The 13,195-nt window shown below is 39.1% G+C and overlaps 1 protein-coding gene across 1 annotated transcript; it reads right to left on the reverse strand.

The window, feature by feature from the left end:
- Positions 1-2,006: 2,006 nt before the first annotated feature.
- STX12 (syntaxin 12) lies at positions 2,007-11,919 on the reverse strand. The gene is made up of 8 exons (XM_009700045.1): positions 11,858-11,919; positions 9,824-9,923; positions 7,813-7,958; positions 6,907-6,945; positions 4,988-5,093; positions 4,441-4,513; positions 4,185-4,267; positions 2,007-2,760 (listed from the first exon to the last, which is right to left on the reverse strand). The coding sequence occupies exons 1-8, from the start codon at positions 11,905-11,907 to the stop codon at positions 2,668-2,670; spliced, it is 690 nt and encodes a 229-aa protein (XP_009698347.1). The 5' UTR covers positions 11,908-11,919; the 3' UTR covers positions 2,007-2,667.
- Positions 11,920-13,195: the final 1,276 nt, after the last annotated feature.

The following is a 13,195-nucleotide window of genomic DNA, read 5'->3' on the forward strand; positions in this document are numbered from 1 at the left end:
TCGGCCTCGGCTGGCGACCGCCTCCCTCACTGCGGGAGGAAGAAGGTGCTGACAGGGAGGGTCGGTAAAAAGTTTGTGTAACAACAGGGGAATAACCTGGATCAAGCCCTCCTCTAACAGGTTTTCAAGACCCCATTTTAGCAAGTGTTTGAGCATCTCACCTTTTTACCGAACAGCAGACAGAAAACCAAGTAGATGGCGGGTAACACGGGTCACGCGCTTTGTTACAAGTACAGATAACGAAGGTTACACGAGGGGAAAAAGCGCATTTCTCCACTATCGTCCCAGTGAGCCACAGCTCCCCTAAGAGCTGTTGCTCAGAGGACCTCGCACCCCTGAGCAGTGCTGGGGTAGCTACCACAACAAGCAGCACAATCAAGCTTATCCTTTCACTAGCTCTCACAGCGAGTGCCAGACTTCCCAGAATAAGTTTCCAGCAACTCTGAGAGTGGTATAGAACACATCTGAGAGCCAGGAATGCTTAGTGCCAGACAGCTGTAGCAACAGCAATGAGAGTTTCTGAGGGCATCTTTTCATGCTCAGGAACATTTGTCAAGTCTGCTGTTAAAAACAGTTTCTGCAGGAGTTCCACTGCTAAGTTCAATGATGTAAAGAAAGCAAGGAGTCAAGCAATTACGGCAATCCTGAGTCCAGCAAGCTGGACTGCTCTTCTCAATTACAGTTTCCAGAGGACTAAAACAGGTTAGGGTAAGGATGGCTCTTACAAATAATGCACCCATGCTCCCTTTTAAGCACAGCGAGGCAGTAAGTTCTTTCATTTTTATACAGAGGTGTGACATCCAAAGGACTGTCCCCCTGAAGCAGGCAATGCACAAGCCAGCAGGCTCTACCCTTTTAAACAAGGAGCAGAACACCACACACGTCCCTCACTTTCAAGTCAGATTTTACTGCACAGGCTCAGCAAAGACTTCAAGTTCTAGCAAAAGGCTAGTTGACCCAACAATGTTCTGGGGCTATTGCACTGGGCTCTGCCCAGGAGCGGTGTGTATGTCCATGTGAAAGCAATTTTGTGTTTTCAGCTAGTTTCATTCTTAAGAACTAAAGCTGAAGGAAACACTGCTGTTGCTGATGTAAAGTCTTCCACCCTGCTTAGAGGGAACTACAAATGTACTCGTGCCAATGTCTAAACTAGAAGAGAAAGAAGCTCTGACAGAGGCTTTTAAAAGTGTTTATTGACAGTTATTAGATGGAATGATGGCGCAATAGTGCAAACCACTGTGCAATTGGGAGAACACACTCCCCAGCTTTCACATTTACTTTATTATACAGGAGACATAGAATAAGGATTCAATACAAAATGGGTCAGTATGCTGCATTTACCACACTCCGTTGGGCTTTGGACAGATTACTGTTCCCTCAGTGCATGTCAGTTCAGAGCTACATTGAAGCAGGGAGTGGCTGCTATGTTCTGTCCAGCTCTACTAGCAAGACAGTTGGAACCATCAGTCTTTTTCATATGCATCCACATCCTCAGTCTGAAAAACCTAGCACTTCACTCTGCCAGTTTCTTCACTTTCTGTTTCATAATGAATGGAAAAATACCAGATGTTCACAAGCCACACATAATATTTACTAGTACACTACAAGTGAGCTTCAAGAGTACTTCTTCAGAAGCAAGATTTCACTCTGGCAGTTTCTTCACTTTGTTTCATAATGAATGGAAAAATACCAGATGTTCACAAGCCACACATAATATTTACTAGTACACTACAAGTGAGCTTCAAGAGTACTTCTTCAGAAGCAAGATTTCAGCTAATACTCATCTATCCTGGCTAGCATGTAAACTTAGGTGCCCACTTCCTCACCTTTGCATGATTTTTTCCCTGGAAGCTTCTAAAAACAATTAGGAGTGAGCAGCAAAACTTTGTATTTCTAGTGCTTCAGAGTCAGCATTGGAAGAGATTTATCCGTCCAATAATAAACCAACAGCTAGTTTATCTAAGGAAGTTGTTAGATTATAAGTCAAATAACATCCAGTCCTCAAATGACACATTTTGGAAAAAAACAACCCCAACCATGCTCAAAAAAAATTAAACACCAGTTACGAGTCTCACGGCTAAACTGACCAGCACACAGTGGTTCCAACTATCATCCATGCATACTTCTTGCCTTTCAAATCTGTAACATCTTTCTCTTCAAGTCAATCTAGAACCACAGCCACTTGGAGACTAATAAAACCATGGGGCAGATACTGGAGACTTTAGAAACTGCTAGATTAAGGTAATGCGAATCGGTGGTGTGCCGTCTTTGAATGTCATTCTTATTCCAGTCCAACAAAGTTACCTATACATATAAAATGTTAAAGTTGTGCCACTTGTCAAAAACAAGACATCTCCAATTATAGATCACACTTCAGCATACAGTTGGGACAGGGAATAATACATTACAGAAAGCAAAAGTCACAAGATTTTAGTTACATAAAACAATATAATTTGTATATAAACTGATAAATACTGTCTCCATGGTTCACTAATTCCAAATACTAGTTATCTGCACATTAGTTGCTAATATCTATTACTAGAAGTAGTTCCAGCTTGTGCTCTCTCAAGGTAGTCAATTCATTTCCCAGACGAGTCAGCCTGTTTGCTCCGAGGGGAAAAAAAAAAAAAAAATCTCAGCAATGAGACTAGGTTCCATGTAAAAATTTCATTTTGTTGTCTGCCAGATAATGAATCCTATGATTATAGAAGCCACCGCAAGCCCAAGAATCAGGATACAGATCTTCTTACGGGATTTCTTCTAATAAAAGAAAAAGAAAAAAAGCCACTGACACCAGGAACAGACAACAAGAGGAAAAAGCAAGTCTAGCAATTAATATCACTAACTTTGGTGAACTAGAGCACTTGATACCCATACTTATTCAAGACAAGTAACTAGTGTAGACTGAACACTTTTACATGTTCCTTAAACTGCATGATCCCACAGATAAATGTTTTTAGTTTTAGAAGCACAGTGGTCCAAGAGACGTGGTTAACTCAAAATGTGACAAGTTTTGCTCCTCTTAAGGAAAACGCAAACTTTACTTCAAGTTGGCTACAAAAAGAGAACTTGACAACACCTACCACATGCTTTTCATCATAACAGACAACACTATGGCTTCAAAGAAAAGCCAAACATCTCTAGATTTTCCAGGTAAGACTAATAAAACTGCTAAGCAGTTCTCCAATACAGTCTCACCTTGGCCACTTGGGATTGGTATGGAAATAGTCTTGCCTTTCTACAGTTTAAATGATTTAATATAGTTACTGTACTTGGATTTTACCGCTTTGATCGCTTTATTCATCATAGGAAACTACAGTCTGTCCATGTACATGAAATATTTTGAACTCGGCATCTAAGGATTTGAGGATAGTTATATATAACCACATAAAAACACATCCAATACCTGTCCAATAGCTCCCAAACTTAGATTTATAACATACCTCAAAACTTTGTAAAGGAAGCCACGAAGAGAGAGAATACTACTAAATGCTACCAGATGGTAAAAGCTACTTTCCCTCCCTTGCGCTAAACAGCACTGGAATTTTAATGCCTTCTAGTACCTCCCCACTTAACAGCTTGAAAAAATCCAATTTTTATCTTGTGTGGAAACCTGAAGTCCCAGCAGTGAAACTCTGTATGGGACCGAAGCAGAACCCTTATTCCTTCACAGAACCTGGACCTACAGGGACAATAATGATGAAAAGAACCTACACAAAACATTGACTATCATACACAAAGGATATTTAAGCAGCAGTGAGAACCACTGCAAGAGATTTGATGGGAGAGGGAGGACAGACTACAGGATAGAAACTCAGCAGTTTGAAAGAAGGGCGCTGCAAATCCCAGTCACCAGAATTTTGCTGAGTCTGGGCAAGGATTTAACTTGTTTAACTGTTCTGCTAACTCCTGAGAAGAGCAAAGGCAACTAAACACTTAAAATTGCTGAGCTGAAGGAACAGACAGACTATATCCTCTGAAGTAGAAGGCTAATTTCAATACTGTGTTTTTGACTCAAGTGCTTTATCTATTCCTTGCAGCACGACCTTTAGTGAGTGCCAACTTGCACAAGCTGTTTTTAATAACTTGTTTGGTGTGCTGCAGTCCTCAGTATCTGTCTTGTTGTGCCTGTTCCATTATTGCTCAACTGTACACTGACAATAATGCAAGCATACAGAATTTACCTGATAATAGGCAGCTCTCTGTAGCTGCTCACTGGCTCTTTCCACATGGACTTCTGCACTTTCCACATTTGCCTCTATGCTATCTATGGAAAAATAAGAGAATTCATTGTATAATATTTCAGAGCTTCAATGTGTTAAAAAAAAAAAAAATCAGAAATACAATACTTTTTTATATAAATACTGGAAAATTTAATCTATTTAGGCAAAACATGTAATTGAACTAAGAAGAAACTTCCTATTGTCCAAACACACTTACCAATCATATCTCCTTGGTCATGAATCATCATGGCTAAATCCTTAAATATCTGATTGACATCCAAAATGTCTGCCTGAAGACAACAGTTTAACAAGTTATAACAAACATTGGTTACAATTTTTCTAATTCTCATTCTTTGCACCTCTTCTGACCATTGCTCAGTGTCAGAATAGATACCAGCATTCATCGACTGAGGTGACTTGATGCTACTGTGTATGGAACTTGGGATTAACACAGGAGCCTACAATATTCCTGCTACTGAATATTTGCTTCACCACACTAGCAATTAGCACAGTATGGAATTGAGATGAACACTGTAAAATGAGTTGCTCCTACCATCTCTGAAGGACCACCAGTCAACACTGAAGGAAAATATACCTAGTCTCCTTCAACAGGAGCAGGGAGATTGCTCTTGGCATCAATCCTCTCTACAAGGAACTCTGTTCCTCCACCGTCAGATCTCCTCAGCCCATCCCATTAGTTAGCACTGCATGACTTCTTTGGTTTATCTCCCAATACTGTTAACTGTGCAGGATCTACTGGTCACCTCTAATTGCCTGATAGCTGTTTCTCTTTCTTTAATGAGTTCAAGGTCCTGTTCAGTTATTGCCACATCATCTTCCTGAGACTGCATTTGATTCCAATCTTCACCACTGGAAAGAGATGGAAAAAGAGTATGACTCTTTCTCTGAGTATAGGTACTTCCACACTCCATTTATAGCAAAGCGCCAGTGAGTCAAAGCTGAAAAGTTTCCTACAGAAAATCCCCCAGGTTCCTGGCCCTGAAGAAACTGGAAAGCAGTTACATGTGTAGAATACTCTGTTCTAGGGTGTGACAGTTACCTGTAGCATTATAGAAGAAACCTCCTTATTTAAGTTCTGCTTTTTTTTTTTTAAATAACTACCTATACCTCTCACCATCCCCCAAAAAGGAAGAAACCAGGGTGAAAGTTTTGATAGAGAGTAGCCTGCAAGTACAACATTATCAGAACAAAAGAACACCTGAAAAGCATATGGATTCAAAGATTCTCACTTGCTATCTGGCATTTGGAGATAAGAATAAAGTGGTTTAGTATTTTAATTCATTAGTCTAGTAATAACTTCAAATTAAATCACATGCTAGAAGAGATGTTAAAAACAAATAACTCCGCATCCCCGTCTACCTCTCTCCTGATGAGGTGGTTCTTCATAACTGCTGCACAAGTTACACTAATTATAGTAAAGGCAGTCCCTATAATACAAGGTTATCTATATGTTCAGCATAGAAAGTTCTTCAAGGGCAACATCTTCCTCTTCTCAAAGAAAAGCATGCTGGAATGCACTGTAACATTCCAGTGTTAGGTATACAACACTAAATAGTAAGTTTTGAAGTCTCAAAGTGCCAAAAAGAAGTGAAGATAAACTACATGACTAGGTCAGAGACAGCTGACCGTTCCAGCAGTTCAGCTCTGAGATGACAGTAGGGTTTTCAGATACTTAAGGCAGGAATTTCTGACACATACTCTATAACATCAAATGTGGAGTAGCTGCTGTGTGCCACTCACTCTCACCGAGCTAGGAGCCTTCGCATGAATAGGTACCTGTCTGGTTCCCCTTGCTTTAGTGTGCAAGGCCTTCAAACTCATCACAGCATCTGTATAACTGAACAACCTGGGGTTGAAAGTACAGGGCTAATGAACAGGATGCACACCAAGCAGCTGGTCAGACGAAGTGCTGTTTGCAGAGGGAGGATGGATAGATCAGACATGTAAGCTAGGTCTCTTGATTTAGAAAGTTAAAGGATTTATACAGCTAAGGCAAAGAGATTTCATCCCACTTCTCAAACATACATACAGTAGAAACTGACACAGTAATCACAGATACTTCTGCAGCGCCTTGAGTTCTCTTTAGCACACTGTAGAGTTGATATAACATTTTACAAACTTATTACTACCTAAGCACACTTACTGCAGAACCGATACAACCATCTGACAGGTGACAGTAATGCTGTCTTGCTGTGCACGTTCTAGGGTTAGTTTGCCAGTGTATAACATTCAGGACTTCTGAATTTAAGGCAGCCTCATCCACTACTCTGAAATAGCTCCAATTGGGCTGCTAGAGAACACCCAAACCCATGAAATAAATATACAGCTCTTTGTGGCAAAAGTCACAGTAAGGGAAATCCCATCCGGTAGTTTTGTGCTCACAGTCCAGAAAACCAGGAGCTCCACTGCTACATACTAGGGACTCTACTATTCCCTTCAGGGCAGTAATCACACAATTTACATTTAAGGAAGAATAAAATACTGTCATATGCAGTTAATTTCTTGCACTGTATATTACAAGTACTGTAATAATTGCCTTTTAAGTATTTTTGCTGTGCACTCAGCTAGCAAAGTGTGGCCCAAGTTACAGTAACATCTTACCACAAAAACTTTAGTTCTATGTAGTTAAAAGTATAACATCAAGAGTACAAGAAGCTGTTACCTATCAAATGAAACAAGCTGTTCTTCTCTGAACCACAGCCTGGAAGAGATAAATGAATTATTAGTCTTGCAGACTACCAGGACCACGCACAAAATCAAGAGCAGTATCTTGAAGACAAAGGCATATACTGTCCAGAGAATGTCAGTGTCACTTCAACTTTCAGATTTAACTTTGGTTAATTAAGATTACATTTAGATTCATCCTTAGATTTAATTTTTTGATTCAGATTGTCTCTGCAAATCAGAGGGAACTTAGCAATCAAAAGCAGCTAGTCCTTTTACTCAGATCAGCTGTCATTGTTTGTCATCTCCTTTCTCAACATTAAGCAAAAAATTTAGAGCACAATCTAGTGGACAAATGCGTTCCCTTGTAGATATTAAGAATGCATGCTTAACACAAAGCTCCGAGGCAATGGGAGAAAAATGCTTTCACTGGCCTTTTTATTATGAATTCTTAGTAGCCACAGGGGTTTGTCAAGACATAATGGGGGAAAGGTTTGAATGTGCATTGACGATATTAGCAGGACAGAAGCTATAAGAAAATAAAGAAACATAGTGTGAGATTTAAGATGTAATTTAAGGTGTGGTAAGCTTCCAACTGACCTCTGAAATTTTATAGTCTAGGGCTGACATCAAGCAAAGAGCAGCCTACAATACTTTGCTATTAATTATACTTTGACTCCCCATCTCATCCTCCACAACATTTGCAATTACCAAGATTCCTTCCCTCCTCTACCAACTTTGACAAGGAGCACACTGAAATGAGTGTCTACTTACAACATCTGGAATGACAAGGCCTCATCTGTACTTAGTAATGTGTCAGTAGACAGCTATGAAGTTGGTAGGAAAGTACAAGATCTCTCTCAAAAGTCTTGTAATTCACTGTATCCATACAAAATTCTTATACATACTTACAGAGATACGGGAGCCAGCTCTCGCCCTTGCTACAGTCTCTTTTTCCTTCTCTGACACTCGCCTCTGTATTGCCTGGAAGTTATTTAAGGCCATGGAGAAGTCATTCATTAAACGTTCTTTCTGAAGCCTCTGTTGGCGCTACAGAATTGAAACAAAAACAAGTGTTCAGATACTCCCATTCATGATAACGTAACTGTCAGAATCTCAAAAAAAACATCAACATAATAACAACAACAATGAATACTGGCATTCAAGTGATCTTTTGGTTCCAGCATTCTAGGGCACTGGAGAGAACAAAAAGCTCGCCATATTTTAATTCGTTATACCAAATGCTCTACGCCTTGCCTATCGCAGAACAGTTTTGTGCAATAAGGTTCTCTAATTTCAGTCTACTTTTAAGTCTGAAGTAGAGAGGTCTTCTGCACCATTACTTTTATTCAAATCACACTCCAGTAATCTACCACATTTAATTATGTACCTTTTGGATACCTACAGTGCCTTTACCCTTCATTCCTCTACTTACCCAACCTGGTAGTACTTAACTTTCTCTTGTCCTGATAAGACAACTGCCTTAACTTTCTTACAAATATAGGAAGCCCCACGCTTCCAGAACTAATGACAACACCCATACCCCACTTTCATAAGCTGTCTCTCCCAGACATGCCACACTACAAGCCTGCTGTTATTTGATCAGAGAATATCCTTAGTCCTGATAACCATTTCAGTTTCATCTTTTCTTCAAATAACATCAGTTGTAATACTCCTTTTCATCCTTATTTTACAGTATCAACTTATTTAGCCTCCATAGAACATCTCCTTTGAGTACTGTGACATCCCAGTTATGGGAAACAAAAAGTTGTGAAAAAGCTTGTCCCAAGGACACTCAATACTCTGGTCTGTTCTTATGTTTTCTGTTAGAGAGATTCCCAACAGCTGTCTCAAATTGCAGACTTTCTAGTATTGTAATCCTTCAATAAGTTTGTGTCAATTCAACAGCCATTTCAAGGGAGTAAATGTTTTCAATTAATTTTTGCTATAATAAACCACTACAGCAGCTTCATGATACACTGCAGCTTCCATCTGAGCCATCTGGAAGCTACAACCCTTCTGCCAGAGGAAATCTTCAGCATGTTGATGCCAGCACCTCCAGATTTGACTGGATTGCTCCGACAGGCTTCACAAGTCACTGCTGCATTCAGTGAGATGCACATAATGGGATTTTGTTCACCAGAGGTAGATTAACTGAAAAATATTTGCTGAACAAACAGACAAAAAGTGGCCATGCTTACAGCTGGCATGTAAACCTTTAAATACAGCATTAGATTAAGACATCTACTGACCCATATCCACAGATGATCCCACAACAGTACCACAAAAGCAGATATATCAATATTGTAGTAGTGATTTAAAGTAGAGCAAGAAAATGCCAACAGCAGAGGACTGTCCCTTCCCTTTCCCACAGGGAAGGGGACCGCGAAGGACTATTTGGCAAGAGATAAAGTCATAATTATTGCCTCACTATATTTTACTTTATTCAAATATGAGCAAGGCAAGTCAGCTTCCCCTCCGCAGCTAATAAACCACATGCAAGGGAAAGCTTTCTGGCATGATCACATTTCATACTGACATGCAGTTTGCTATGAGCTCTTATTCTAAAAGACTGCCTCACATCACCAGGCACTTTGTAAACAAGATTATTTTTCAGAAATTTACTCAGAAAAACAGAACTGCGTACTCCACTCCCCAAACATTTAGGTCTTCTTATTCTCATGCAAGTAAGTTTTATACCTACTTGACACTGGGAAACATTGTTTTCCGAGTGTCATATAAGCAGTCAGGATGTAGCCCGTTTAATGCGTTTCCCTACTTCAACAACATTCTTCATTGCAAAAGGTTGCTGTCTCTTCAGCTGTGCCAATTCAAGCTTTGTGAGGTTGTAGTCTAAGCTAGTTTTATGAAACGAGTGATTTAACAATATGTCCAAACAAAGTCTATGTGCCTACCTGTTCAGAAGCAGATAGAGGAAGTGGTAGAGACCCCAACTCCTTTAAATATTCATTGGTCTCTTTGGCAAGGCAGTTTGCAGAATGCTGTAGCTGTTGTCTGAAATAAAAGTTCAAAAGCATCTACACAAGCTTCTACCTAAAAAGCAGTCTCTGAGCATTTCAGTTACCAAAATAATGATCAAGTGGGGTTCTGAGATCATACATCATTATGGTGGTTTGTTTGGTTTTTTTGTTCCCCTGCCTCTAGAGATGTACTTTTAGCTTTTACCATCAACTTGACTCTGGACTACATTTTGAAACAAGATTCAGAGAAGTTCTGTGCTCCCTGCTAACCAGTATAATTCAGTAGTTTTAAAAAGATATTTTTCTCCAATGGCATAAGAGTTAAATTCAAAGGAGAGACAACTTTATTCAGTGAATATCATCACTCTCTTAGGGCAAATTCCTTGTGGTACCAATTGGTAATTAACTGTTCACTTGACAACCACCAAGTCCATTGGTTAAACATACATTTGATAAAAGTACAAAGACTCAGAGATACTACACTCTTACATTTTTGTGAAAATTAATGGTCAGAGAGAGGAATGATCAGCTCCTACTTTAAGAGATGCAAGGCTTTCCCTTGAGCCTTTACGTTTTCCAACAATGTTCAATTCAAAGATATTGGTGCAAAGGATCTAGCGGAGCAGCACCCTCACTAGTACCACAATACAGAAAGACCTTAGTTACACTGAGCTTAAAGACATCATCTTGTACATCAAAGATGGCGTTTATTAGGAAGAATGCTAGTGCTTCACAGAGAACAGAACCACAAGTTTTATTCTGCAGCCATATGCACAAAAACTAATACTGTAAACTAGGAAGACACAAAAATACTAAAACAAGAACCAATTTTTTTGTCATTCAATGGATACAAGATGCTTAAGTGAAAGTCACCTATTCAGCCCAATAGATATACAAATCAAAGTGTTTGGGCTGCATTCTTTTATAAGTTGACCTGCAATACGCGAGCTGAATAAAGCACCCACGCATTTTTGTATTAAATTTGTATGGCAGCTGACAATCTGTGGAGTGCAACCACTCTCACCTTAAAGAGGAGGGCCATTTCCACAATGAAGTTAAATGGAAATACATTTGTTTGGTCACCAGTGATTAGTTCTTTAATCTACAGATCAAGTCAACAGAACAGCTCACGCAAAGAAACTCGTTTCTCTCCCAACTGGGCTCTGATCTCATCCTTCAAAGGCAGTGTATGTAGCTATCACCACAAGTTATGAACTTACCAAAAAATCAGCTACTATAAAAAAAAAGTGGAAGTTGCTTATTCAAAGATTCAAGGTACAGTCACATGAAGAGATAATGGAAGAACTTACTTTCAAGTTTTCTGTTATGACTCCAGCAATTATTCTTCTCATAACTTGCTATTTATGCTTTACAAGTTTGTAAAAGATGCGCAGACATACAGACTCCCTGTTCAGTCTCTCTAGGAGTCAGTTTGGACTATGCCTGTTTAAATGTCTTCTATACTGTCCCCCACTGGCGTATTATTCTTCTGAAATTACATGTGGCATTTTGGCTGCCATATAAGATTTCCAGTGCCTAAATCCATCTGTACTACAAGCTACTTTTTCATCAATTATGGGTCTTCCTTGCTGTTTTTCCTTATTGCTCTTATGTGAGAGCCAAGTACCTAGTATGGCCTTCATTTCTCCTAAACCACAAGTGAAGCTGCTATGGCTAGTCCTCACAGCACAGCTAATGCACGGCTGATGTACTACAACCCTTTTTAAATAAACGATACCATTTCTAACCACTCCTATCCAGCAGTTTTGAATGGCTTCTCCAGAGTCCCGCAGAAACACCTTAATTCGGTCCATAAACTACTTAACACAGCTAGTCATTTTTGGTTTGAAGGACTGTATTAAATTTATCTAATAAAGGATCTCCCCAAAGCAAGTAACCCAGTTCCTCTAAGAATACAGACAGAAATGAAAGAGAATCTTTACAAGTGTTAGCTCATTTAATACTTACAAGTTCTCCTGAAGCTTGCTGGAATCCTGCTTGGTTCCTAGCTGGCTCATCAAATTCTTTATTTGAGCAGCTGAAGATAAAAGAGGTCACAAGATGAGTTAGTGAGACAAGTTCTAGTGTACTTTATTCCTTCTTGTACTTTATTCCTTCTTCTAGCTTTCCCCAAAGGATTTCTCTCAATGTTTGACTTAACTCAAGCTGGTAAGATAACACTTACATTCTTTGCTTTAAATGCAAAGTGTATTTTAAACATCCCCATTTAGACATGATCCAGCCTAACAGATGAACTTTCAGATAAGAAAGTCATAGCGAGGTATACATACCCTGAAGATGAGTTTGTGGAGCTAAAAGCTTGTGCACTCCTTTTCCTCAACCTTTTTAGACCAATTAACATAGCTTTCTATTAGAAAGGTAGTATATGTAGCTATCACCACAAGTTATGAACTTACCAAAAAATCAGCTGTTATAAAAAAATGTGGAAGTTGCGTATTCAGAGATTCAAGGTACAGTCACATGAAGAGGCAATTGAAGAACTTACTTTCAAGTTTTCTGTTATGACTCCAGCAATTATTCTTCTCATACCTTGCTGTTTATGCTTTACAAGTTTGTAAAAGATGTGCAGACTCCCTGTTCAGTCTCTCTACGAGTCAGTTTGGACTAGACCAATTAACATAGTTTCTACCAGCCTTGCTATTTCTGTATTTTAGGCTGTCACTGCTGCATAACAACTTTAGTATGCTGTGTCACCACTTTTACATACTCTAAAGTTACTTAAATTATTAGTGCTCTGTTTAAAAAAAATCAAATTAATAAGAAAAAGCAAAGGGTTGCTATCAGTTTAAAAAAAAAAATCTCAATTTTTGTATTCATGATAGCCCAAACTTTTTGCAATACTGGCACAAACAAACTTTCAAGAACAGCAGATAGCAATGGTGCACTTCATGGTTAGCTTGCATCAATTTGAAATAATTTTGTAGCGAGAAGAGATATTCTAGCCCTTTTGCTCCCCTATCTCCTATGTTTTTCCACTATTTTCCTTATGTAGGCACTAGTGATAACACAACCACACAATGAATCACATCAAACCATTAATTTTTTTTGACAGATCAACAAGCTAATCCACTTTATTCTGCAGCTGCACAATTTTTAGTGTTACTACGGATGCTGGGCGCACCACTTATGACAGCAGTTCAAAGTCTAATTGGCTCAAATCAATCATGAAATCGTAAGCTATCAAGCATCAAGAGAGGCAAGACCAAGGAGGATCAACTTAATATAGTTCTATAGGCTGCTGAATCGAGTTGAAATACTCCACGAGTTTAACAAGCGCTACTTCCA

Source organism: Cariama cristata, unplaced genomic scaffold (genome assembly GCF_000690535.1).
Source record: "Cariama cristata isolate BGI_N322 unplaced genomic scaffold, ASM69053v1 scaffold20495, whole genome shotgun sequence".
Classification (NCBI taxonomy): Eukaryota; Metazoa; Chordata; class Aves; order Cariamiformes; family Cariamidae; genus Cariama; species Cariama cristata.